This window comes from Pediculus humanus, genomic scaffold (assembly GCF_000006295.1).
Source record: "Pediculus humanus corporis 1103172108279 genomic scaffold, whole genome shotgun sequence".
NCBI lineage: Eukaryota > Metazoa > Arthropoda > Insecta > Psocodea > Pediculidae > Pediculus > Pediculus humanus.
The window spans coordinates 478,041-504,889 of NW_002987848.1; the positions used below are offsets into that span (position 1 = coordinate 478,041).

The window sequence follows — 26,849 nt, forward strand, 5'->3', positions numbered from 1 at the left end:
TAAATTTACAAAACAGGTAAATATCGATCGATCGATCGATTTATCGACTGACTGACCGACCGACTGATTGATTGATTGATCGATTACCTGTTTAACAAGTTTAAAAACAAGAAAAATCTCGAGTTTGTTTTTTAAATTTTTTTTTCTTTTTTTAAAAATTCACTTTGCAGTCATCATAATCATCATCATCATAGGTACCGCCATCTTTTTTTTTTCCATCTCTCCTTTTCTTAGTCATACTTCATTAATAAGGAAGGTCGAGATTAAATCTAATTAGCGCTTAATTAAAAAAAACTTTTTTAAAAAAGGTTAAAAAAAGAAAAAAAAATTTTTTTCTGCTTCCACTTCCACTTCGTTCCCTTCCGTCCCCTTTCGTTTTCTTTCGGTTTTTTTTAATTATTTAAATTTTTAAATTAACTTTTCGTAATTTTAAATAATAATAATAAAAAAAAATTAAAAAATAAAAAAAAACTGAAACGAAACTGCTTTTATACTACAACAAATACTTATCGCCATTTTGTTTTTGTTTCTTTTTCGGGGATTCCCCTCCTTCCCACCTTCCCTTTTCTTCCCTTCCCTCCCACCCTCCTCCTCTTCCTTTACAATTGATATATCCTGAATTCGAACCTGATCTCTCGACATTTTTTTTTTTTTTTGGTTTTTTAAATTTGTTAATGAATATTTATCGTTCGAAAAAATAATAATAATAATGATAATGAAAATAATAATAATTATTATTGCAAATTCTTCTTCGGCATTTATAACCACGTGACCCTGATTGGATGGCAAGGCCGATTCATGTTGATTTTTTATTTAAAAAAAAAAAAAAAAAAAAAACCGTTCAATGCCACCCATTCGACACATTTTAAAAACATTTCATGTTACAAAAGTTACTCTCTCTCTCTCTCTCAACGAATTTAGTATTCGGTTTCATAACCACTCTCGACAACAAGCAAGTTTTAAATTCATTTTAACTTCAATGATAATGATAATAAAGGAAACCCGTTCGTCAATTGGAAAAAAAAAAAAAAATCTGAAAAACGAAAATCCGCCGCCGTCGCCATTTTTTTTTTTTTTAAATCATCATCATTATCATTATTCATTGCTATCGTTACTTAATTCTACCAAAGAACAGTAACGGTCGAAAAAGAGAAAAAAGAGAAAGACAGAGAGAGATAGAGAGAGAAAGAAGGAATCAAAAAATCGCAATCCGTAAAATTCCAGTCTGGAATTTGTCTTTGTCACTGTCGCTGTCGTTACCACGAACCGGATTTCAAATCGAAATTTTAAAAAAAAAGTTAATAATAATAATAATAATTAAACGTCGATTTAAAACGATAAAACCGAAACAAAAGAAAAAATTCATAAATTGATCGTATTAACGAGTCACGCGCGTAAATAAAATCTGTTGCCGTTAAATCGTCATTTCCGGTTTTGTTTTTAATTCGTAATTTTTTTTTTTTTTAGTACGTTTGTAACACTGCGAGTTGTTGTTTCCCACTCGTCTCTCTTTGTTCTTTCGCGTTACCCTCGCTTCCGTTCGAATCTCGTGGTATTTTTTTTTCTCCGTCGTCGCCATTCGCCATTTTTGCGATTCCGTCACGTTTTATTATTTATTACGAAAAAAAAAAAAAAAAAAGTTAAATGTAGCAACATTTTTAATTTTTTTGATTTGATTTTCACACACGACGATCCCTCGAGGCTTTCCTTCCACTACGACAATCAATTAAACAACAACGACAAACAACAAACAACTTCAAAAAAAAAATAAAACTTTTTTTTTTCTTTTTTTTTCGTTCGTTTGTTTTTTATGAACCGAATCAAAAGTATATAATAATAAAACAATTTAAATACAACACGATAAATAACAACAAGAACAACGTGAACAACAACAACAACAACAAACACAATAATAATAATGATGATTATGATGATAGTAAATTGTAAAAAAAAAATTTTTATGAATTATGTTTTTTTTTTTTTCTTCATTTCTGTATTATTAAAAAAAATTTTTTTTTTTTTTTTCATTCCACTTATTTAAACATAACATCGAGGTCGGTTTCGGAACGAGAATAAATAAATAAATAAATAAATAAATAATAATAATAATGATAATAATAATAATAATAGTGGAAACGAGAACAAACGAACATAGCGAGAAAATAAATTTTTAAAAAAATGAGGGGAGTCGATTCTCATTGATGCAGGTATTTTATCATCATTGTTATTATTATTATTATTATTTTTAATGTTATTAATAATAACAATGTGTTCGCCGCAACATTTTACGCCAATAACGGCGATATGTTTTTTTTTTTTAAATTTTCTTACAATAACGAGGTGAAAACCCACATAATCGAAAACCGTGAAAAAAAAAAAAAAACGTTATGCGAACGAAACAAAAGAAAGGGAAAAAAAGTGCGAAAATGGAGTAGCGACGGCGGCGGCGGTGGTGGCGGTAGCGACGGTGGCGATAAAATTTTTAATGCACTTTAATGAGACTTGCAACGAACCTTAAAGAAAATTTTTACGAAAAAAAAACCTTGAAAATTATCATCATCATCATCATCGTGACCAACATAAGGGAACGCGAATGGAAAAACAAGAAGAAAATGCAAAAAGAAAGAGAAAGAAGAAAATTCATAAAACCGAAATAAATAATAATTTCAGAAAAGGAGAAAAATGATTTTAAAAAAAATTACGTCACTCGAAACGTACTTACTAACATTCATCTATTGACACGAATTCGAGAAGAAAAAAAGTACGCGTACGTATGTAAGCGGGGCGCGGGGGAATTAGAAAGGAGGAGGAAAACAAGGAGGAGGAGGTGGATGCAACGGCGGAGGCGGAAGAGGAGGACGGAGGGAGGGAGGGATGGTTACATTATCGAACAACATCTCTCATTCCGCATTTGAAAAAAAAAAAAAAAAAAAAAAAAAAAAATTGAAAAAGTGGAACAAGAATAATTCCATCATATAACGCAATAGAGCACATGATGAATTAATAATAATAAAATATTATCGTGGCACTGACACACAAAACTCAACCCTGAACATTCTGAACAAGTACTTTTTTTTTTTTTTTATGCAATTTAAATATTGACAACATTACATTATTATTATTATTATTATGGTTCCGACGGATGCTTTTATATATTGAAAGAGCGTATCGTAGAAGAGGATGATAAAGCGCGACAAATTCACGTCGCATTTCAAAACGATAATAATGATAATAATTACCACTATCATCAACATCATCATCATCATCATCATCATCAACATAATCATCATCATCATCATCATCATCATCGTCGTCGTGGAAAAAAAAAAAAAATCAAAACGGACGCAAAGAGTGAAACCGATACGAATTAATTATTTATCCCCCCGCCTTTTCCCCTTCCCCCTTCCGCCCTTCCCACCACGTTCAATTATAATTATTTATTTTTTATCTAATTACACGATCAATTTGACAAGTCCCAAATATAAAAAAAACACTTTCACTTTCTATTCGCACGATAAATTTTATTTTTTAAATTCTCTTTGATGTAGAATAAACTCAATTTGAAATCTCTCTGTTTTTCTATGTCTCTCTCTCGTTTTTCTTTTCACCCAATTTTCTCATTTAGCAGTAAAAAAGGAAAACAAACAAACAAACAAACAAACGATGAGACGGAGAAACAAACGGTTAAACTTTTGTTTTTTTTATACGTTTTTCTTTCTCCCTCTCTTGTTTTCCGATATCTTTTTTCATTCTCTACCCTTAGGACCGGCCTCCCCAGCAGTCTTGGGTTTCCCTCCCTTCACCCCCTCCCCCCCTTTAATAAAATAAAAAACTCACCTTATGCAAGTGACCGAGTGCCAATATTATTTCTCCTATGTATATCCTGACTTGATCTTCCGTGAAATGTTCTCTCTGATACAAATGCGTGAACAATTCACCGCCGCTCACGTAATCTGCAACGTAAAAAAAAAAAAAAAAAAAAAATTAATGAATTTCCGAATTTGGCAAAAGAAAAAACCGATAAATGAGAAACAGAGAGAGAGAGAGAGAGAAAAAAAGGAGAAAACAGAAAGAGAGAGAGAGAGAAGGAAAAAAAGAATTTGAAATTCCATCGATTCCATCGAATCCTTCATAACCATAACTCGCGATCCTTCCGACGTTAAAAAAAAAAAAATGAATATCATTATCATTATTATTATTATTATTATTTTGATGGGAAATTAATTCCAAGAGTTGGCAACAAGTGTTTCGTAATAATTATTATTATTTATTATCATTATTATTATTATCATCACCACGGTTGTCGCGTTCTCGTTGCCGTCGTCGTCGTAGTAGTTTCTCGTTATTATTTATTTATTTATTTATTTATTTATTTATTATATTATTATTATCATCATTATCATTATTATCATTATTTTATTTAAATTAATTTATGCAACAGCAGTAGACAAATCATTTCATTCTGGTTTATAATTTTTTCTCTTGCGCGTACGTACGAATATTTGATTCGATCGAAACCTGAATTTTTAAATAAATGAATATAATAATAGTAATAATAATAATAATAATAATAATAATAACACAAAACGTTATTCGTAACAATAACAATAATAATGATGATGATAATGATAATAATATAATGAGGAAAAAAAAAGGTAACGAGTAACGGGTTTTTTATTATTATTATTGTTATTATATTATCTTATGATTCAAATTAATTACATTTAAACACTCTATGATTTTTATCGTTCGATTTAAAAACCTGAACTTTCGAGATTTATCGATTATGTGTGTACGGATACGCGGACGAACCTAACGTGACCTTGAAAAAAAAAATAAAAATAAAAACTCAATGGAAAAAGGAGGTTCGAATTTTTACAGAAAATTTTCCGCGCATCCTCACTCATAATTTTTCCCCTTATTTTCCGCTCCTTTCCCTCTCCTCCCCTTCCCCCGATTCCTCCCTCCTTTCTCTTTCCCTCGTCTCTTTTTTTTTTAAATTTCGAAAGAAAAAAAAAAACTTTTCGGAGATTTATTTTAATTTCGTAACATTCGCAAACATTTAAAATTTATAACAACTTATCAGTTTTTTTTTTTTTTTTTAAATTACAAAATTTCACGGAGTGAAATATAGAGAGAAAGTGAGAGAGTGAAAGAGTGAGAGAGAGAGAGAGTGAAAGAGAGATGGGAAGAGAAAAAAAGTTTTTTCAGAATTAGTTTTATTATTGCTACTATTATTATTACAACTGAGATTAAAAAATTATGGAGAATTTTCTATGAACGATTAGAGAAAAAAGCGAGAGGATGTGCCACGACGACGACAGCATTGACGACAGAAAAAAATTAAAATTTTTTTTTCCTTTTTGTTATAAATGATGCGATGCGGGAGAAGAACAAAAACAATTTCTGTCGCACAATTGGCTTTGACGAGATTTAAAAATAGATTTCATTTAACACTTAAAAAACCATCATCACCATCATCATCCTCAACGGTTCGTTCATTCAAACGAAATCCCGCTGGGGTGACCGCACGAACACTCACGATCACGCACGATCACGCGTTTTTCCGCCTCCTTCTCCTGTTGTTGTTGTTGTACCGTTTAATACAAATAAATCAAAAAAAAATTTTTTTTTTTTTTTGTTCTTTGTCTTTGACCACGTCCGAAATTTTCCCTTCTATTACCTCCACCCTTCTTTTACCCCCCCCCCCACATTTTCCCTCCCTTAAACACCCAAAAAAAAAAAAAAATTCGAAGTGACATAAATTTTTTTTTTTTTTTAAATGATAAATTAAAAAAGTTTTCCGACATTATTAAAATAAAATAAATAACATGGATGACGACGACAATGGTGGCGATGGTGACGACGACGACGACGATGGTGACGGTGATGATAATGATGATGATGATGATGATGATGATGATGATGATGATAATTTGTCTTTTTTTGTCTTTTTCTTTTCCTTTTGAAAAAAACACAAACGTTTTTCTGTTGTACCTTATTTATTAACTTCATCGCATTTCGGTTCTAACTTCCCCTCCCTCCGAAAAAAATTTCCTTCCACCTCACTTTTTCATTTTCTATTCGTATGAATAATAATAATAATAAAACTTGGGTATTAAAAAAAACGACGAAAAAAATAAAAGACGCTACAAAAAAATAATAAAATAATAAAAAAATTACGAAGGAGAGAGAGAGGGGGGGGCGAGAAAGAGGAAGGGAGGGAGGGAGGAACGGGGAGAACGGGTGGGAAAAAAGAACTTTCGAGAAAGAGCATAAAAATCATAGAAAAGTCCTTAAAAAAAAAAAAGAGGCTTAAATGAGAGAAGAAAAAAAAAACGAGTGGGAACGAAAAGAAAAGAATTTGAAAGAGATGAAACGACACAATGGAATCGTCCGCCATCTCTTTAAAAATCAACTGACCCAGTTTTAAACCTCGTTGGCAGATTTTTCCATCTCTCTCTCTCTCTCTCTCTCTCTCTCTCTCTCATCATCATTTCCTACTTTTAATTTTTTTTTCTCTCTTTTTCTTGTTTTTTTTTTTTTTAAACTAAAATTTAATAAAATCGCATATCGCGCTTACGCAGGAGACTGCTTCTGCCGCGGCTCCTGTGTTTGTTGTTTGTTGTTGTTGTTGTTTCTGTCATTTCGCCTATCGCTTCGTTTTTTGCCCTAATCGTCATTTGCGCGTGATCACAGATCAAACCCGTTTAAAAAAAAGTGCAAATTTCGAACGAGGCTAAAAGGAGATTCAAACGTTTTTTTTTTCGGTTCGGGATTAAGGATATTGAAAGGAAAAAAGAAAGAGAGAGAGAGAAAGAGAGATGGATAAAAAAAACGAGGAAAAATAATCAAAAAGAAGGAAAATTCGAAAGGAGGTCGTAAAAGAAGAAAGAACCCGTGCCAAAAAAACTTTCTCAAGGACGACAACCCTTGAAAAGTAATAATAATCCTTCCGCGGAAGGATAATCCACAGAGGAGGAGAAGAAGGAGGAGGAGGAGGGAAAAAAAATGTGTCAATAATAATAATAATAATACTACGACCTTAAAACCCGATCAAATATATATTGATTCTTTCCCCTCCCCTCCCCTCTCGAATGGAAAACGTTCTCGAATCGAAACTTTAAAAAAAAAAAATTTTTTAATTTCAAATGTTGGCAAAACTTTTTTTTCTTTTTTTTTGTCGATATCAGGGGCAGTACGTAATAAAACGAAAATATCGTGCGAGCAGAAAATATGAGAAAAAACAATAATAATAATAATAATAATAATAGCAAAAAGTCACGGTTGACGAACGAAGAAAAAAAAAAAAAAAGAAAAATTAATTTAATTTGCATTTAACAATAAAAAAAAACAAAACAAAACAAACGAATATTAATACTAATAATAATAATAACGTGAACGAGGGAAGAGGGGAGAAAGGAGGGCGGAGTTCAAGTATAATAATAATAATAATAATGAATAAAAAATTACGCATTGAGAATAAAAATTAAATCGAACATTTAAATGTAAAAAAAGGAAAAATAAATAAATTAAACGACAAACGATTGTTTTCGACTAAAAAAAAATAAAGCTCGCACGCGCACGTGCACGCGCACACACGCACACGACAACGAAAATATATGGATCAGGTGAAGGACTTGGTTGAAATCGACGTGGAATTAGCTAAGGAAAATAATGACGACGACGATGATAAAACAAATAAAAAAAAAATTTTTATTTTAGTATAATGAGTAATTATTATCTTTAGTTTCTCTCTTCGTTTCGTTTTTTTTAATTTCGGGCTCGCTATTATCAAAAAAAAAAAAAAAATCTTTAAAAAAAAGAGTTGGAATTATTTACAGGCTGACAACCTGATAAAAATTATTTTTAAAAAAACCGTTAGAATGAAAAACAAAATGGCGAACTTTATAAAAACATTCCAATCGATGAAAAGTCGTCATTTTTTTAAAAAAAAAAAAAAAAAAAAAACGTGTCTCTCGCGTCGCGCTCTTAAATGTTCGTCAAATTATTTTTCGGATTTTAAATAAAGACAACCTTAATAATAATAATAATAATAATAATAATAATAATAATAATAATAATAATAATAATAATAATAATGATAATGATGGTGATGATGATGATGATCTGTCGTTAGAGGATGCGAAAAATCACGAGTTGATGCAATCGAACGAAAAAAATTCAAAAACTATAAAAAACAAACAAGAATCTCGTCGAATTTAATAAATTTTGAAAAGGAACAAATAATAATAATAATAATGATAATAATAATAATGATAATAATAATAATGATAATAATAATAATGATAATGATAATAATGATAATGATAATAAATACCTATTAACAAAAAAAAAAAAATTTAAATACTTTATCCAGTTATATGAACATATTCGACATTAAAATAAAATTTTTAAAAAATTTATTTTCAATCAAGGTTTTCCAGTTTTGATCCGGAACGATTGTTAAATAAATATATATATATATAAACGTGAAAATTTTCAGGTACGACCACAATCACCACCACCACCACAACCACCGGGTAGGTAGACGGTCAGTAACGTCGGACAAGTTAAACCTAATCGTCGATCAATCGATTTTTTTTTTTTTTTGAGCAATTCATTCGCGTCCGCATTCATCTTTACCCGCTCCAGCTTCCCCCACAATTTCCCTCCATTTTCTCATTTTCGAAAAAAAAATTTTGCATTCGACTGACTGACTTTGACCCACGTCAACGCATGAACCGAATTTTTTAAATAAAAAAAAAATTTTCACCTTGGATTTTCGCGACCTTGAATAAATCTTTTAAATATGGCGAAATAGAAAGTTTGTACCTACAACCAAAAAAAAAAAAATCAGGCACGCGAATTTTTTTCCAATTTTGGCGCAACTCGACGAATTTTAAATATTAACAATAATAAAAAAAGAAAATTTTTTTTTTTTTTTAAATTTCTATTTATTTTTTCGCACCATCACCGGCAACGTCACCACCACCGTCACCACCTCCGTCATCGTCGTCGTCGTCGTCTTTGCCATTTTTTAGTTTGACATAAAAAAAAAATTTTTAATTAAAAAAAAGAAAAAACCTTGACCCGAAACCGTAAAAAATGACTTGAAATTCATTTTCTCTCACTCTCTCTCTTTCTCTCTCTCTCTCTCTCGAATTGAGGTTTTACCAAATGGATGACCCAAAAAGTAAGAAAAAAACCCGAAAATGAAGAGAGAGAGAGAGATTAAAAATTAAAATTGCAACAACTGTAACAAATTTTTTTTTCACTTTTTCCTTTTTCATTTATTTATTTATTGCGCACGCTGTGTGGCACGTTAAAGTGGCAAAAGACAATTAAACTTGGAAATAAAATAAAAAAAGTTTAACTCGAGTGAGAGAGAGAGTATGTGTGAAGGGGGAGGGGGTGAATTTTGACATGGGGGACCTACGATCGATCGACCGCCACGTCGACTTTTAACAAAAAAAAAAAAAATCAAAAATTTTCTTCATTTCCGGCGTACCTGGAAGCAAGAGAGAGAGAAAAAGAGAGAGAGAGAAATACAAATTAATTTTTTTTAAACATTTTCCCTTTTCGTAAATCGGGTTCTTCATTAAAAATTCCAAAAATCGTTTGTGCGGGGGCTTTCTAGTTTCTTACATAAACAAAATGGTAATTCTCCGCCCCCGACAAAAAAAAAAAAAGAAAAAAAAATTTTTTCCTAACCTCTTCTAACGCCACGTTTTTTTTTCTTGTTTTTTTTCCTTTTAAATAATAATTAACGACATTTTTTTCTCTTCTTTTAAAAATTTTCATTGAAAAAAAAATATTAAAAAAATTCCTACGGATTTTCTTCGCTCAATAGCAATCTCAGAAAAATACGAGAAAAGAGAGAGAAAGATAGAGAGAAAGAATGATAATCTGAAACAGAGAGAGATAGAAAAAGAGAAGAAAAAAATTCGTCCTTAACGAAACGATACACGTGGTAGTAGATGCATTCGTTGCTCGTCACAAGCCAAGCTTTCTGCATTACTTTCTCTCTCTCTCTTTCTTTCTCTCTTTCTCCCACTGACGATGCCTGGAATTTCTTTCTCGACTTTTCCAGTGTGTGCGTGACGAAGGAAAAAAAACTTCAGTCAGAACAAACATATCTTTTCTAATTTTCCTCCTTCCTTCGTCCTCCTCCTTCTCATTTTTTTTCCTCTTCTTTTTATTTAAAAAAAAAAAAAAAAAAGTAAACCAATCTTGAAGAGAGAGAGAGAGAAAGAGAGAAAACAAACACGCGCACGCACACACACGCAAAAAGAAAAAATTCGTAACAAACGACGAAAGAAAATTTTAATTGTCGTTCAGGGTCGGAATCATTCGCTTATTCATCATCATCATCATCATTATCATCATCGTAATTATTATTATTATTATTTTATTTATCCCGGCGAACGATCCCCCATTTTTTTTTCTCTCTCTAAAAAACGTGCGCGACCCATTTCGAATTTTTCTCTCCTTTCTAATAATAATTAAATAATAATGATAATAATCTTCGACCTTATCCTATGAATTTATTTATTTAAAAAAAAAAAACTAATTAAAAAACTAATTAAGTGGTTTTCATTGAATTGCGTCGTCGTCGTCGTCGTCGTGATATTTACGCAGCGTACGCATGTCAAAAACGCGGAAACGTGTCGCAGCGCACTAACGGTTCTGTTTTCGTTTTCAAAGGATTTAAAAAACCCTTTTGTCGTGTCACTAATTGACGATCGCATATTTTCGGTCATTTTTTTTTTCGCAGTGTTTTCATATCAAAGCCGCCCAGATTACGCTGCGTGACACACACACAAAAAAAAATTGTCAACGTCGGAGTCGGAGTCTTTTTCCACGTTTTTAATTTCTCACGTTTTTTTTTTTTTTTTTTTTTTTTTTTTTCAAATAAATATTCGTTCGTTGCGTAACTCTAAAGATTATTATCATTATTAATATTAAAAAAAAGTGAGAGAGTGAGAGAGAGAGAGAGAGAGAGACATTACGCGAACGAATGCCCATGTTTTCTTTTCCACACACACATGAACGTCACAAACAATTTCTCGAACATTCTCTTATTTATATATTAAACTGAATTATTAATAAGTGAAAGTTGTATACGGATTTTATATATATTATTATTATTATTATCATCATCATTATTATTATTATTACTTTCCCTTTTTACTCTATTACATTTTCGCTTTATTCTTTTCATCTCTCTTTTCCCTTATTTCCCTAACTCTTTTCCCTACATATATAAATCTACTTAAAATAGGTTTTCGTTAGAAAGAAGAACGTGGAAGGAGAAAGAGAAAGAATGGGAAGAGAGGGGGGGGAGGAAACGCATCGTCGTTTTACAAACGTCGTTAGTTACACGTTTTTTTTTTCCTCCTTCTTCTTTTTTCTCTCTTTATTTCCATCAAGTACGTTACTTTTCACGAACGAACGCGTGTAGTTAGTAAGTGATAATCGCGCAAGTGTCAAATCTCGTTTCATGTTCTCGCTGCGCATGCGCCAAACATTAACACAACAAGGTCAAAAATTGATTTTTAAAATTAAAACAAAAAAAAAACAAAGTTATAAAACAAAACAAAACAAACAAACAAACAAAATAAAAGGAAAACAAAAAAAAATAATTCAAAACGTAACTTTGTTTAAAAAGAAAAAAAAAAAAAAACAATCTGAAAGCGATCGTATTCATTTCATCAAATCCTTACTCGATATTATTATTATTATCATTATCATCATCATCCTCATCATCATCATCATTATTATTATTATTACAACCAGTCTCATTTTTTTTTCTATGTATTTTAAAATGACTTTCGACAGAGATAATAATTAAAATTTTTCTTAATTACTCGATCTCACGCACACACTCAAACGCAAAATTACAAAAAAGAAGCAGCAGTAACAGCAACAACAGCAGAAGATGATGATGACGTCACAAAATCAAAGAGGTTGAAGAATCACGTTCGAACGATGGCAACGATTTTTACCACGGGAATCAAAACTGATAATTTCTGTTTGGAAATGACGAATTCGAACAAATTTAAAAATATTTGAAAGAAAAAAAAAAGATGGCGGAGGGGGAAAATGTTTGTCGTCATTGCGTCACGCATCATCGTCGATCGTCAGATTAGCGAAAAAAAAAAAATGATGAAGATGAAGAAAAAAAGAATAAAATAATTGTCGTGGGATTTAAAGGAAAAAGAAAATTCTCTTGGTAAATATTATCATCCTACTTTTCTAATCCCATTTAATCCCGAAAACCTAATCCATTCATCAATCCCGATCCCGTCCAATCATCCGCCTACGCTTTTATAATCCACCTTTCGGATAACAAAAAAAAAAAAATTTTTTGAAGATTTCCCGTCGGCGGAAAAATCTTTTTTTTTTAACCCGAATGAATGCTCTTCCCCCGAACGCTTTTCCTTTTCCCGGAACCAATTAAAATATAATAATAATGATAAACTTACCCAATATTAGGTGAAGCTTTGCTTCCGTTTGAAAGGCGTAATGGAGGGTAACTAAAAATGGCGACTGTCGAACCGCTTCCAAAACTTGTCGCTCAGTCTTTGTGTGCTCGGTTGTCTTTCTTTTTTGTACGATTGTAGCTTTTTTAAGGACTTTCATGGCGTACAATCGTCCATCGTCGACGCCGCCTCTTTTACGAACGAGAAAAACTTTGCCGTAAGCTGAAAAAACAAAACAAAACAATACAAACAATTATCAACGAGTTAAAACAAACAAGCAAACGAATAAAATTTGTCACTTCGGAGAATGGAGTGGGTGTGTGTGTGTCCCATTTTTACATTATTAAACTTAAAAATAATTCGGGTCGACCGTTATTCAATTCCCCCTTACCCCCCCCCAATTCAAACACCGTCGGGCGGGGAAAAAAATTAATTAAATAAATAAAGTGGCAGCAGATTTAAAAAAAAAAAAAAAATTTTTTTTACAAACAAAAATTCGATACGTGGGTGATGATGACGACGTGGAAGATGAAGAGCAGAAGGGGAGGGGAGGGGAGGGGAACAAAAACTTTTACATAAAAATTTATTTATTAACTTTGTCAATATTAAAAGTTTTTCTTTTTCTTTTTTTATTCTTTTCGAATCGACAACTTTCATAACTCTCTTTCGTAAAACAAACACAAACACAAACGACAAACAACAAACACAACAAAAAAAAAAATCTTCCGCTCTTGTTTTTCGTAACACGGTTAGATAGATTATCCATTAAAACCCTTTTTATAATAAATAATTTTCTCTCTCTCTCACTCTCCAGGAATCTTTTTGCAAACTCCCCGCGGCGATTTCACTTTCCGTTAACTCCACACGAAAAAAAAAAATATATACATATATAAGAGAAAACAAACAAAACAAACAAACAAACAAATAAAAATCGATTTTTTTTTGTTTAGAATTTTATTCGATTACTTCATTCAACCTTTTTATCCTCCTTTTTTTTATTAATAAAATAAAATTCGATAAATTTTTCAACAACAACAACAAAAAGTAACTATTTTGACCGGAAATAAAATAAAGAAAACGTAAAAAGAAAAGAAGAAAATGAAAAAAGAGAGAGAGAGAAAAAAAAAAACAAACTAATACCACGACTTTATTTACCATTTTCTCGAGTTACCGCACGGCCATGCGTGTGTGTGTGGGGGAGGGAGGAAGGGGGAGACAGATGGAGAGAAAAAGGTTTAAACCTTTTTGTAAAAATTAAAAAGACCAATTTACTTTCGGATTAAACCGTTGCTAGAAAAAAAAAAGAAAAAATGAAAACGATGAGAAAGAAAGAAAGAAAGAAAAAGAAGGAATTCGAAGGAAGGTATAAAAATTCGAGTTAGAGAGAGAGAAAAACAGGAAAAGTTACGACCCGAAAGAGACAGTGAGAGAGAGAGGAATTTTCCTTGTAGAAAATTTGATATCCCCTTTTTGTAAGAGAGCAATAAATCTTCATAGAGCGAATACCGCCGACTTCCGGTTTAAATCCGGCCGAAATTTCTTTAAAACAGAAACTCGTGTTTTCGTGACGTTTATAATTCAAACTCTAATGGTATTTTAATTTTAATCAAGTTCCTCTCTCTCTCTCTCCCTGCTTGTCTGTCTCTCCATCTCTCTCTCTCTCTCTCTCTTATTTTATTTCGCACATTTTTTCTTTTTTTTTTTGTTTCACCTTCTTCCTCCTCCCGCTTCCTTGTTTTCGCCCTCTTTTCCCTTCCCTTCCCCTTCAAGCCTACTTTTTTTTTTTTTGGCTACCGGAATGAATTACATAAAAAGAATGATAAAAAGAATTACAATAAAATAATAATAATAATGATAATGATGATGATGATATTTTTTGGCAAATTTGCTCGAACGCACAAACAAACGGACGAGAGAACCTGTTTTAACAGCCAAAATATTAATTTTTTTCCTCTTTCTTTCGTTTTTTTTCTTTTTCATTTTTCTAAATACACGTTCATGAGTGTCGACAATTCGTCGTGGTTTTAGAATTTCATTTTTCCAGCCTCTTCCATCCGAAAACAACGACGACAAAACGATTTAAAACCCAAAAGGAAATAAAATACAACATGGCAAACGAGCGAAAGAAGCGAGAGAGAGGGGGGAAAGATGGGAGAGAGGGACAGGGGGAGAGAGAGATAGACATAGAGAAAGAGAGTGAAAACGAATGATAAAAAAAAATTTTCCTTATCACGAATGAATTTATGGATATCTTCACTCAATGCGATATATACCGACTATCAAAAATTCAGACCTTTTTTTCATTTACATCTGTCGATAACCGTTTTCAACACTCTCTCTCCCCCTCCTCATCTTTATCTTTTATTTTCCTTATCACCTCCCCCCCCACATTTTTCACCAAAAACAACTCCAGATTTTTTAAAATAATAATAATAAAAAAAAAAAAACCTTGAATAATAAACAATCAAATCAAAAATTTCAAATACAAAAATTTAAACTCGTCGATAACGTTGTCCAAATGCGTGTTTGCGTTTGCGTTTGTCATTGATAATAATAATAATAAATCGAACAGTGTTTTTTATTAATAATAATAATAATAATAAAAGGCAAGCAAATATAAATCATTTAAAAGAAATCAAAGTCACGGTAAAGGTAGTAGGTACACAAATAAATACAACAAAGATAAGAAATCAAGGTAAGGACACGTTAACTGCGATATGCTCAAAAAAAAAAAAAAAAAACAGAACCTATCGGAACGATTGATTGTACGTGGAAGAAGAAGAAGAAGTGGTGGTGGTAGGCTTCCTAATGCCACGATATAAATTTATTTTAAATAATTTAATTTCCCACAAACAAACAAAGTAAAAAATAAAAAAATTAAAATTTCACAATTAATTAATTATTAAATCAAATTTTCCCGCCCCCCACTTTTTTCCGGTTGACTCTGGAACGGTTCATGCTGGAACGGTAGTAGTAGTAGACGCCGTTCCAGCAGACATTAAATTAAAAAAAAAAAAAAAAGAAAAACGATTGAAAAACGTTCCCTGGAATTTTATTTATAAAAAAAAAAAAATTTCCCTAAATAAATCAAATCCGACTCGTTTAAATAAAATAAATAAATAATAACAATATTTCCGTTTTTTTTTTAAACCGTTTGTTTGTTTGTTTGTTCGTTTGTTTCGTTTTCATAATAATAATAATAAAATTTTCCGGTTGTTGTTGTTGTTGCCGACGGCGGCGGCGGCCGTCGGTTTGTTCGTTTTTTTTTTTTTTTTTGTTTTTGATTATTCTCCGTGTCGGAAAAATTAATTTAAGTTTGTTTAATAAAAGAAAAGAAAACTTTTTCTCTCTCTCCCCCCTTTCTCACTCTTTTACAAAATAATTAATTTTCCAATCGTTTCTCTTTTTCCGCTTTTCTTTTAAAATTTTTTTTTTTTTTTTTTTCATTACATAAAAATTAATACACGCAAATTTATTCAGGTTTCTTGATGACACGAGTTCGCGAACTTTGACACTCGACAACAACAAACAACAACAACGGCAAAAATTTCGTGTTTTTTTTTTTTTTTTAAACAACAATCGAATCGTTTAAAACAATCGGATGAATTTGAAAATTTTAAATTCTCGCCCAAAATATTTTATTACTGATTTAAAATTCTGACCTTTTTTACGTAATGGGGAGAAAACAGGAGGGAGGCGGGCCGGCGGGGCGGCAACGTAAAAAAAAAAAACTAAACTCTTCTCCCCTTCCCTTCCCCCCGAAAGACCTTTGTCCGTGTTTAATTTTTTTTTTTTCCTTGTTTGTTACGAAGAGGGGTGCAGTGACGAGCCTGGCAAAGAAGGAAAAACTACAGAAAGGTAAAAAAAAAGAGGCGGGGGGCGGTGATTGTATAATTTTCTTCGTTCCGCCGCGTAACAAAAAACACCGTTCGTTCTAACGTTCAGACGTTCGAAAATTAAAAAAAAAAAAAAAAAAAAGAGAAAAAGAGAAAGAAAGAGACAGAGAAAAAAAAATTCCGCCATTTTAAAATCCGTTTTAAAAATCAAATGAAATTAAATAAAAATGTAATGCGGTCGTCCGTCGGTCGGTCGACCGATCGATCGATCGATTTATCGACTGCCTCCTAATGCCACATTTTTCAAAGTGGCACCAACACTCAGACACACGAACGACGACCGAATGGGTCGACGACACACGAAAAAAAAAATAATTTCAATTTATTTTCAATTTTTCAAATCGTAATCAAAAAACACAAAAAAAAAAAAAAAAAAAATTCTTAAGCGATTCTCGTTTACGAAAGAGACAGAGAGAGAGAGAGAGAGAGAGAGAAGAGAAGCAAGCAGAGAGAGAGAAAGAGAGAGAGACAGACAGAAACGAATTAAATTTTCTCACCGTTTCTCGTATATAAAAAAAAAAATTTAAATTGAATCATGTGAATTATTCCACATTCGTTTTTTTTTTGTATGCTCACACTCAAAACCCGCACTCACGCACACGCACACGCACACACACTCTCATGCGTTTAAACAACAACAAAAAAATTTTTCAAACGGATTTTTTTTTTTTTTTCCGCTAGTTAACAGTTAACCAACGGTTTTTTATTTTTCGTCGTCGATGTTAATCCTCTTGTGCGTGCGTGTGCGTGTGTGCGTACGTTCGACCGTAAAAATTCATTTATAACAATTTATCACATGCTTTAAATAATCGATCGATCGTTACGTCGTGGAACGAAACAAACAACACAAAATAATATCATTGATAATAATAATAATAATAATAAAGTGAAAGCGTTTAAGAACCGACTTACAATTGTTTTTTTTTTTTTTCTGGCATGACTCGGTTTTTGGAAGGATGTTTCGAAATAGAAAATCACGAATATGATACGATCAGGTACTACCACCATCACCGCCGTCGCCGCTACCACCACCGCCACCACGGCCACCAACACTTCCACCTTTTCTTTCCAAAAATAAAATTCTCGTCGTCGTCGTTTGAGACTTTGGACATCCCTGCGATTTAATTTGATTAATTTCTCATTTTTAACTAACCGGAAACGTTTTGAAATTTTTTTTTTTTACGACTTGCACGACCTTGTTAGCATCGTTTATTATTATTATTATTAGTATTATTATTATTACTGTTTTTGTAACTACTGTTTTATTTTTCGAAAACAAATTCGAATAGTAATAATAATAATAAAGAGATTTTTATTTAAGGTGACCTTCTTCGAAGAAATCCTTTCGCGTTCTAAAAGGTAAAATGAAGGTATTTAAAAAAAAAGTTTTTAGAGACAGTACCCACGACCTTTCACCTTTTCTCTCTCTCTCGAATACTACAAAGCACAGATAATGATGATGATGATGATAATAATAGCAAGCCTCAAAGATAAATTAATTTTTTTTTTTTTCTCGAAACCTTTTCTAATTTTTTTTGTTTGTTTGTTTTCGTTTTATCGGAAAGCGTCAAAAAAAAATCATAATGGAAAAGGTATTTATAACCTTTCCCGAAAAGGTTTTCCCCCTTTCCTCCTTTCCCACTCCCGCCGAAAAATCATCCCCCGATAAGAAAATGAATGATAGCATTTGGAAATGAATCAATTTTTTTTTTTTTTTTAACTTTTTTTACCTTGATTTGGCCACGCTCTAGAAGAATTGTTAAGGCCCCTCCCCCTTCCCTCCCCATTTTCTTTTCTTTTCTTTTTTCGTCGTCCATTTGGGAAAGAAATATTTTTTTCCTAAATCTACGGCAATCTATGACAATGATGATGATGATGACGACGATTCTAGTCTCGTAACTGGTATGCGTTGCGAAAACTTTTCCTTCCTTTCACTCATCATTTTTAACTTTTATCATTATTATCATCATTTTATTTTTTGCTCGTTAAAATAATAAATAAAAAAAATTTTATAACAATGAAGAAAGTCTTTCTTTGGGGGGGGAGAGGGGAAGAAGAGTTGGGGGGAGTAAAGAAACGGAAAAGAAAATTTTACAAAAATTGACCAAGAGGCAAACAATCAGAAAACGGAGAAGAAAAAAAATAGTGTGACGAGACGAAACAAGAAAGAATGAAGAAGAACAAAAAAAAGTGGAAGAAGAAAAACGAGGTAAATATTAAGAGACGTGGAAAAAGAATCGAAATAATGTTGTAAAATATTCCGTCGCGCGAAATAAATAAAATAAAAATCACGATTTTTCTTTTATTCTTTTTTTTTTTTTTAGAAAACAAAACATTCGATAACGAAAAAATCAAACAAACAAACAAACAACCAATCAAACGACCGACAAAAAGCATTTAATTTCTTTCGAGTTTAGAAAGAGAGAGAGAGAGAGAGAGAGAGAGAAAAAAAAGAAAAAAGAAAACCGGATATTAAGAAATAAAAGAGAGAATGAAACAAAACAAAAAAAAATTTTCTTTCTTTTTTATTTCTATTCGCGATCTGGAAAATGTTAGAAAAAAAACCTGGAAAATTGGAAGAGAGAGGAAAAGGCGGGGGGCATAGGAGAACAGGGGGGTAATTAAACAAATTAGGAGCATATTTGTGCCTTTTATTCCCTCCCCGCCCCCCGCCGACAAAATCTCAAAAATTTGAAATTGAAAAAAAATAAAAAATCGCGTCAATGGCGTCTCGTTTTCCTCCACTCGAATCATAATAATGATAATGATAATAATAATAATAAATTTACTCGGAATAATTTACTTATAATTAACTATGGGAAAATAATAATAATAATAATAATAAGTAAATAAGTAAATAAAACGCAAAGTCGAAAAAAAAATAAAAAACAAAAAATTCGGGTCGAGACCTTTTTCAAAACCGGAAGTCATCGTTGAATATTTTAACTTAATTTGCGTTCAACAACAACAACAACAAAAAAAAATCGTATCAATGACGACGATTGACATCGTTTTCTCATTATTATTATTATTATTGCTATTATTATCATCATCGTTGTAAAAAAGATAAGAAAAGGAAAAAAAAGGAAGAAAAAAAAAGGAAAAAATACAAAGGAAAAAAATAAAAATTCGGTCAATTGAAATCTTTTTAAACATTTTTTATCCTTTTCATTCAACCTTTTTCACCCCCTTCCGGCTCCCCGGTTCCACCCTCCCCGTCGTTTCTTCCATTACTTAAATTTTTGTCTCCTTTGTTTCCTTCCTTTTCGTTTTCCTTTGTCTCTTTCCTCCTCCTCCTCCTCCCCCCCCTTCTCTCGTCTCATTTGTTTTTTTTTTAATATTCCTTTCGATTTCTTTTCCTTTTCCGTTTTCCCTTTCATCGTCAACCTTTCACCGCTTTTCCTTTCCTTTTTTTCCATAAAAATTTTCTACCGTTCCCCCCCCCCCGCTTCCCCCTTTTCTTCTTCTTCTTGTTTTTGCTTTTCGTCGTCGTTTCTGTTGACTTTCTTGTCATTTTACGAACCGAACAAACGTGACGCAAACTCAAATTTTTTCCTTTTTCCTTTCTTTCTTTTTTTTCTTTTTTTCATTACCCTTCCCTGCTGGTTTTTCACGAAGGTTAAGAAAAAAAAAACGAAGTAAAAATTTATGAAAATAATAATAATAATAATATTAATAATTGAACCCTTTTTTCATAAGAAAAAAAAACTTTTTTTTTCGAAACGAAACTTCTTTCCTTAATTAGTTTTTTTTTTTAATGAAGTCAAAACTTTCTTGTTTCTTCCTACTTTCATTTTTTTTTCCATTTCTACCCTTTTTTCTTTACCCCCACCCCTCCCCGCTTTCTTCACTTCCTCTTTTCTTCCACCCTCTTTTTAACATAAACAACAACAACAACAACGACACGAACCAAAAAAAAAAAAAAGAAAAACATTTGATTCTTTTTTTTTTTTGTTTTATCGCACGCACCTGCGAACTCGTGTCGTCCGGTTGATAAAAAAAAAATTACGACGTTTACACATGGGGAGAGGTGGGAGGTGGAGGGAAACGGGGGAGGAGCGAAAAGTAGGGAGAAAAAAAAAGGGGGGGAAAAGAAAAAAATAAAATTTAGTTTTTGGGATCGGTAAATAAATAAATAAAGCAACCCTTAACCTCGACATTCATTCATTTTTAAGGTTTACAAAATGGCGGACAACAAATCCTCCAAAGTGGGGGGATGGGTGGAGCGGGTGGACAATTTCAATTTACTCCCAAACCCCCTCTTTCTCTCTCTCTCTCTCTCACCCGCATTGTAAAAAATTGTTTTTTTTTGTTCGTTCTCCTTTCGCAATTGTCGTCCCACACATTTCCGTCTCTTTTTTTCTTGTCTCTTCCTTCCCACCCGCGCCCCAGTAAAATATTTTCCGAACGGAAGGTCACCGACCAATGTTTCTTTTCTCCCCCCCCCCGTCGCATCCCCCCGTTTTCTCTCTCGGAATAAAAAAAGCACGATTCGCTGATTTCGATTCCATCGCACAACAAAAAAATTCTTTTCCTTTGTTTTTTTTTTATCGTCACGATTTTCATTTTTTATCTCGAACGGAAAAACTAATGATAATGATAATGATAATAATAATAATAATATGTATTCTACGCACTAATTACTAATTAACTAATTAATCAGACGTTCCGAAATCCGATTATGCTATCGATCGATTTATCCACCTCTCTCAACATCGTACCTGCTGTATGCGGTCCCCATTTTCTTTTCCATCCTCTCTCCTCCCCCCGATGTGATCACTCGCACACGCACGCACGCACGTACGCGGGACAATAAAAAACGGGGTCAGTCAAATGTCTTCGTCCTTGAGATGAGGTCAATGCCTCCCCGGCCAATGCTCCCCACCTTACATTTCGTTTCCTTAGCAACTTCACAAACTCGATACGATCGAGTCCAACGCAAAAAAAAAAAAAAAAAAAAAATTTTTTTTTTTCTTTCATTTCGATTCGGTGCAATTTTTTTTTTTGTTCGACGGATTCTTTTTTTTCTGCCCCCCTACTACTACTACCGCGACTACTCCACGATTGTCCTTAGTTAATAATAATAAAATGATTATTTATCCGATTGTTATAATAAGAAGGACACAATAATAATAATAATAATAATAATAATAATAAACTTATCTTTTGCTTTGTTTTCTTCTATCTCTATCTCTTTCTCTTTTTTTAAATTTTAAAAACAAACGTGCGCGCGCACTTACACACACACGGGGCCTTTTACAATCACGATCGGAAAGGTTGGCAGGAATGGAGGTAGAGTACCGAACGTTTTTTTTTTATTACTTTTCCTTCTTTTCCGGCGTGTGAATGCATTCTAATTATTTTTTCAACATTTCTCGTCGTCGTAACTTTTTTTTTTCAACGGCCTTTTTACGCGTAGTCGACCGTGTGTCCTTTCGCGTTGTTTCATTTCTCGTTTGTTTGTTTGTTTTTGTTTTTGGAAAACAAAAAAAAAAAATTTCCATCTTTAAAAAAAAAACAACGAGCTATTTTCGAAATCGTTTGCACAAGTCTTTGACCTCCGTCGTTTGTCGTTGTCGCACGTATCACCATCCTCCTCCTCCTCCTTTTTTTCCCGATTTGCGATGTTTGAGCTCCGTAAATCCTTTGATTCCTCGTCGGTCATTATCAGATTAACGTGTGCAGTGCGGCGCCATTTGTGTGCGTGTGTGTGGTGAGACAAATAAGCTTTCGAAAATTAAAAAAAAAAAAAATCGATTTCGATTCCACGTCGACCTGCCCTAATAATAATAATAATGATAATAACGAATGAAAAGACGTCACGACCTTTTAAACGTATTTAAAAAAAATATCAAGTACCTGAACAAACCCTCTTTCATCAAACGCCATTATTGTGTTAACAATAAAAATGTTACAGAAAAATTTTATAAAATTTTTGTAAAATTTAAAACGTTCAACGATGATTGTTATGTCGGTCGTCGACGTCGTCGTCGTCATCGTCATAATCGTTCACCACGGCTATGACACAAGTGTTTGGAATGTGACAGAAAAAAACAAAAACAAAAAAATAATTTTTTTCTTTCGCTAAATCAGATGGTAGTGGTAGTGTCACGTTTCCGTCCGTATCCATCGAAATTCGCGAAAGGGTGACCCTTAACCCTTCCCCTCTTCCCACTTCCCTCCACCCTTTCGCATCGAAGAACGTGACTCTTCGCGGTGACTTTCGGAAAAGTATATTAAAAAGATGCCGCCGCGACCGACAGACGCATCTCTTGGTCACATCTCAGGTGATATTAATTAATTAATTAATTAATTATCATTATTATTATTATTATTATTCATCCTCCTCATTACCATCGTAATTATCATCATCATCATCATTATTATTATTATTATTATTATTATTACGATTAATTATAATTATAAAACATTAAGTGAAGTAAAAAAAATAATGATTTTATGCGCGATGATTTCCGGTATCAAAATTCAAGTGAATAACGTTTCATTCGTTTCCCTTCGATCTCGTAACAAAAATGTAATGCTAAACCTGAAAACAAGGTGTGCAACATAACAAAAACAAAAAAAATGAAAATTATGATGATAATAATAATAATAATAACTTTCGGCAAATTTTTTTTTTTTGTTTTTACGGTTTCGTTCTTTTTTTTCGACCTTTTTCACGTCTCTCCTTTTCCCCTCCCCCTCCTCTTTTCACCCCCTCTTCATCTGTTCCTCCTTCTCCTATTTTAACGTTTTAAACCTTCTTTGTTTTATTGTGTTTTTTTGAAAAAAAAGAAAACAAAAAAAAACAAAACTTTATAATCTGTTCAACTTTACTTTTCATTTTATTGTCTTTTATCTTTATTTAAAAAGAGATAGAAAACAAGAGAGCGAACAAACTCAACGAACAAACAACAACAACAACACTTTCTATAATTTTGTTAATTAAGAGATTATTACATTTGAAAATAAAACCGATTTCGTCTGCTACACACGAAACAACTTAAAAAAAAAAAAAAAAACAACACAAATCGGGATAAAAATAAAAAAAAAAACTTTCTACTATCAAATTTGTTATAAAAACTTTATTTTAAAAACTTTTTCTCTCTCGCCTTTTTCTTTCTCTCTTTTTGTTTCTCCTTCTTCTTCTTTCCTTCCTCTCCTCTTCTTTATCCTCTCCTTCTTCCCCTCCTTTCTCTTCTTCTCCTTCTGTCCATTCGTTTTTTTTTTTTTTTTACATTTTCAAAATTTGCTCCATTTATTTAATTCCCTATCCCTCCGTGAAGTAATAAAAAAAAAAAAAAAAGGAAAAAATCCTTTAACCTTTTCCGGGGTAAAAAGAGAGAGAAAGAGAGAGATGAATAAATGCGTGTGTCAGTGCAAAAGAGAGAGAGAGAGAGAGAGAAGGGAAAAAAAATTTCACGTCACGCTGCAAAAATTGAATTTCGTCATTTTTTTTTTCTTTTTCGTGTCAAAAAAATTTTTAAGGAAAAAATAAAAAATAAAAAACGCTTGAAATATTTCCTTCTACCCCGTTTTATCATTATCATCATCATCGTACCTGATTCCGAAATTTAAAAAAATAAACGAATCCCTCTTCCTCGTTAAATAAACGAATCGTTTCCCTTCCTCCCCCCCTTTTTTTTTATTAAAAGAAATCAAATCCGTTCATCATCCTTATTCTTAGAGTACAACAACAACAAAAAAAAAGGTCGAACGCGCGTCGTCGTAATTTTTTATTTTTTTTTTTAATTAATAATTAATTTATAAAAACGACGTGTAAATAGTGAACGTGTCACATTGTTTTCGATTGAAAAAATGATTTCGAATCAAAAAAAAAAAAACAACAAAAAGTCAATAATAATTCGACACCAGAAAACAAAAAAAAAAAAAAAAAATTTCACAAGGTTACACACGCAATGCGCAATTCGATACTTTTCAAGGCAGAATTTAAAAGAAAGAAAGAAAATAAAAAATGACCCAAACTTTTTTCTTTCTTTTTTCCTTTAATACGTGCACCGAACGCAATAAACGTTCGCTCCACGTTTTTTTTTTTTTTTTTGCGTTCGAAAACGACAAGAAGAAAACGCTGAACGGCATGAGAGCGCGCGTAGACGAACGAATACCGATCACGATCAACGTTTAGATTTTGGTATACCCCAATAGAGGGCGGAGATAGGAGGGAAGAAGAGGGAAGAGGGGGGCGAAAACGAACGCGACAACAGACAAACAACCAACAAACAGCGGGGAGTGAGAACAACGAAAGGAAATCAAAAACAAAAATGCTTAAAATTTTTTTTTTTTTTTTTGAAATTTCGACGTTCTCCCCTTAAAAAAAAAAAAAAATAAACTTTCAACTCCTTCTCCCCATTCGAGTTAAAAAAAGACAAAAGACGTCGTCGTCATCGGGTTTCGACTCCCGCCCCCCTCCCCCCATTTTTCTGTTGAAAAAACTCACCACCTTCTGTCCCCAAATTCTTCCTTCTCCAGAAACAACCGACATACAAAAAAAACAAAAACGTTTCTACATTCTCCACCTCCTCCATCTTCTGCTTCTTCTTCCTTTTAACTTTTGAACCCCTTTCACGATCGATTGAATAAATGAATGAATGAATGAGAAAGAGAGAGAGAGAGAGAGAGAGAGAGAGATAGAAAGAGAGAGAGAGAGAGATAGAAAGAGAGAGAGAGAACGGTCTTATACAACCGACTGACTGAAATCGAAGGTTCACAAAATTTTTTTAAAATTAAATCCACAAACCGGAAACTATCACGCGTTTGTGGAGGCGGTCGCGATGACTGCGACGGTAGCGATCGTGGCATTAGTTTTTCTAAATAACGGTTTTTTCAAAAGACCTACCGAACCGTTCAAAAACTCTAACGTCTATCTCTCTTCTCCCCCCCCCCAACGAATTAAATAATTCATGCTTGTATTTTTTATTATTATCACATCATCATCATTCCGCGAGGCTTGAAGTGAATTTAATTTAATTTTTTTTGTTCGTTTCACTTTCACTTTCGCAAACTTTCTACCCACCATCATTTTCTGATTAAAAAAATAAAAAACGAAATGATAATAATAATGATGATGATGATGATAAAAATACCCAACGCTCATTTTCTACACTGCCGCCTTCGGTTTTTTTCCAAAAAAAAAAAAAGAATCTTCCATTTTGGACGACGACAACAACAAACACCTGACGACAGAAGGCACACACGAACGCGGTATAGGAAAATGATAATTTTCCTGTAGGCGGCGGGGGGAAGGGTGGGAGGGGGAGAGGGACATTCGTCCGTGTCAACGTCCTACGATAATCATAACCTTATCATTACACAATAAACGATCGAAATGCTAAACTGCAACTTTTGTCATCTTTTTCTTCTGCTTCTCCTGTTAACGTTCGCGTAACGACGTTTTTATTAATATAAATAATAATTTTCTCGTACTTTTTTTTGCCGGGGGGCGGGGGGCTCTCTTTCACATCCGTTCGTTTTAAAATATATATAAATATATTTCATCATCATTTATATCAGACGAACGGATTCGATTTTTGAATTGTTTAAAAAAAAAAAAAAAAAAAGCAAAGCACACAAACAAACAAACAAATTCTCAACCTTGACTACTACTACTAATACTAAAGACCTTTAATAATAATAATAATAATAAATGACTTTTTATTTTTCTTTTTATATTTTTCATGCATTATTATTATTATTATTATTATTATTATCAATTTAAAACGTGACTACTTCCGTTTTCTTTTTTTTTCCTTCGTCAAGGAGAAGAACGTTTTTCACACATTATATGTAAAAATTTTACAAGGATTTAATCGTTTTTTTTTTTCTGCGGAATTCCCCGAATCTCCCATTCCCCCAATTCCTCTTTCGTCCCTCCCTCCTCTTCAGAGAAAAAAAAAAAAAAAGAAAAAGAAAACTTACCTCCGGTTCCCAAGACTTTCAGCAATTCGAAATTTGACATGTCCACACGTCCGACTCCCGTCAAATTAACTGAAAACAAAAACAAAAAAAATCAAATTTTTTTGCAATCGAACTCCCTTATTCGAATCCATCATCTACGTCATCATCACCATCACCATCTACGTCACCGTCATCGTCATCATCTACGTCATCATCGTCATCACCATCGCTAACGCATAAAGCACATCGTCACATTTCGCATCGACGACAGTCAGTACCTTACTTAGTCTTTCCAACGACCGATGATGATGTTAATAATAATGATGATGATGACGATGATGATAATAATGATGATAATCGTATCAAGTTATACGTATCGTCGTTAATGAATTAAAACTTGTTTTTTTTTTTTTTTTCTTTAACAGTAAAAAGTGAGTGCAAATGACATCGTGACCGGGGGGAAAAGTTCAATCACTCCGAAAAAAAAAAAAATTTTTTTTTTTATTTTTTTTATTTTCCTATTTATAAACCGCACGTTTTGCATTTTTTTTTT

The 26,849-nt window shown here is 32.5% G+C and overlaps 1 protein-coding gene across 1 annotated transcript in view; it reads right to left on the reverse strand.

Annotated features, from left to right (window-relative positions):
* The window catches only part of Phum_PHUM508900 (Ribosomal protein S6 kinase alpha-5, putative), a gene marked incomplete at both ends in the record, with an annotated part of 52,265 nt that extends 25,908 nt beyond the window's left edge, over positions 1-26,357 (reverse strand). Inside the window, 3 exons of the mRNA XM_002430979.1 lie at positions 3,838-3,953; positions 12,489-12,707; positions 26,318-26,357. Coding sequence (XP_002431024.1) covers positions 3,838-3,953; positions 12,489-12,707; positions 26,318-26,357 — 375 coding nt within the window. The remainder of the gene's footprint in view (positions 1-3,837; positions 3,954-12,488; positions 12,708-26,317) is intronic.
* Between the last annotated feature and the right edge of the window lie 492 nt (positions 26,358-26,849).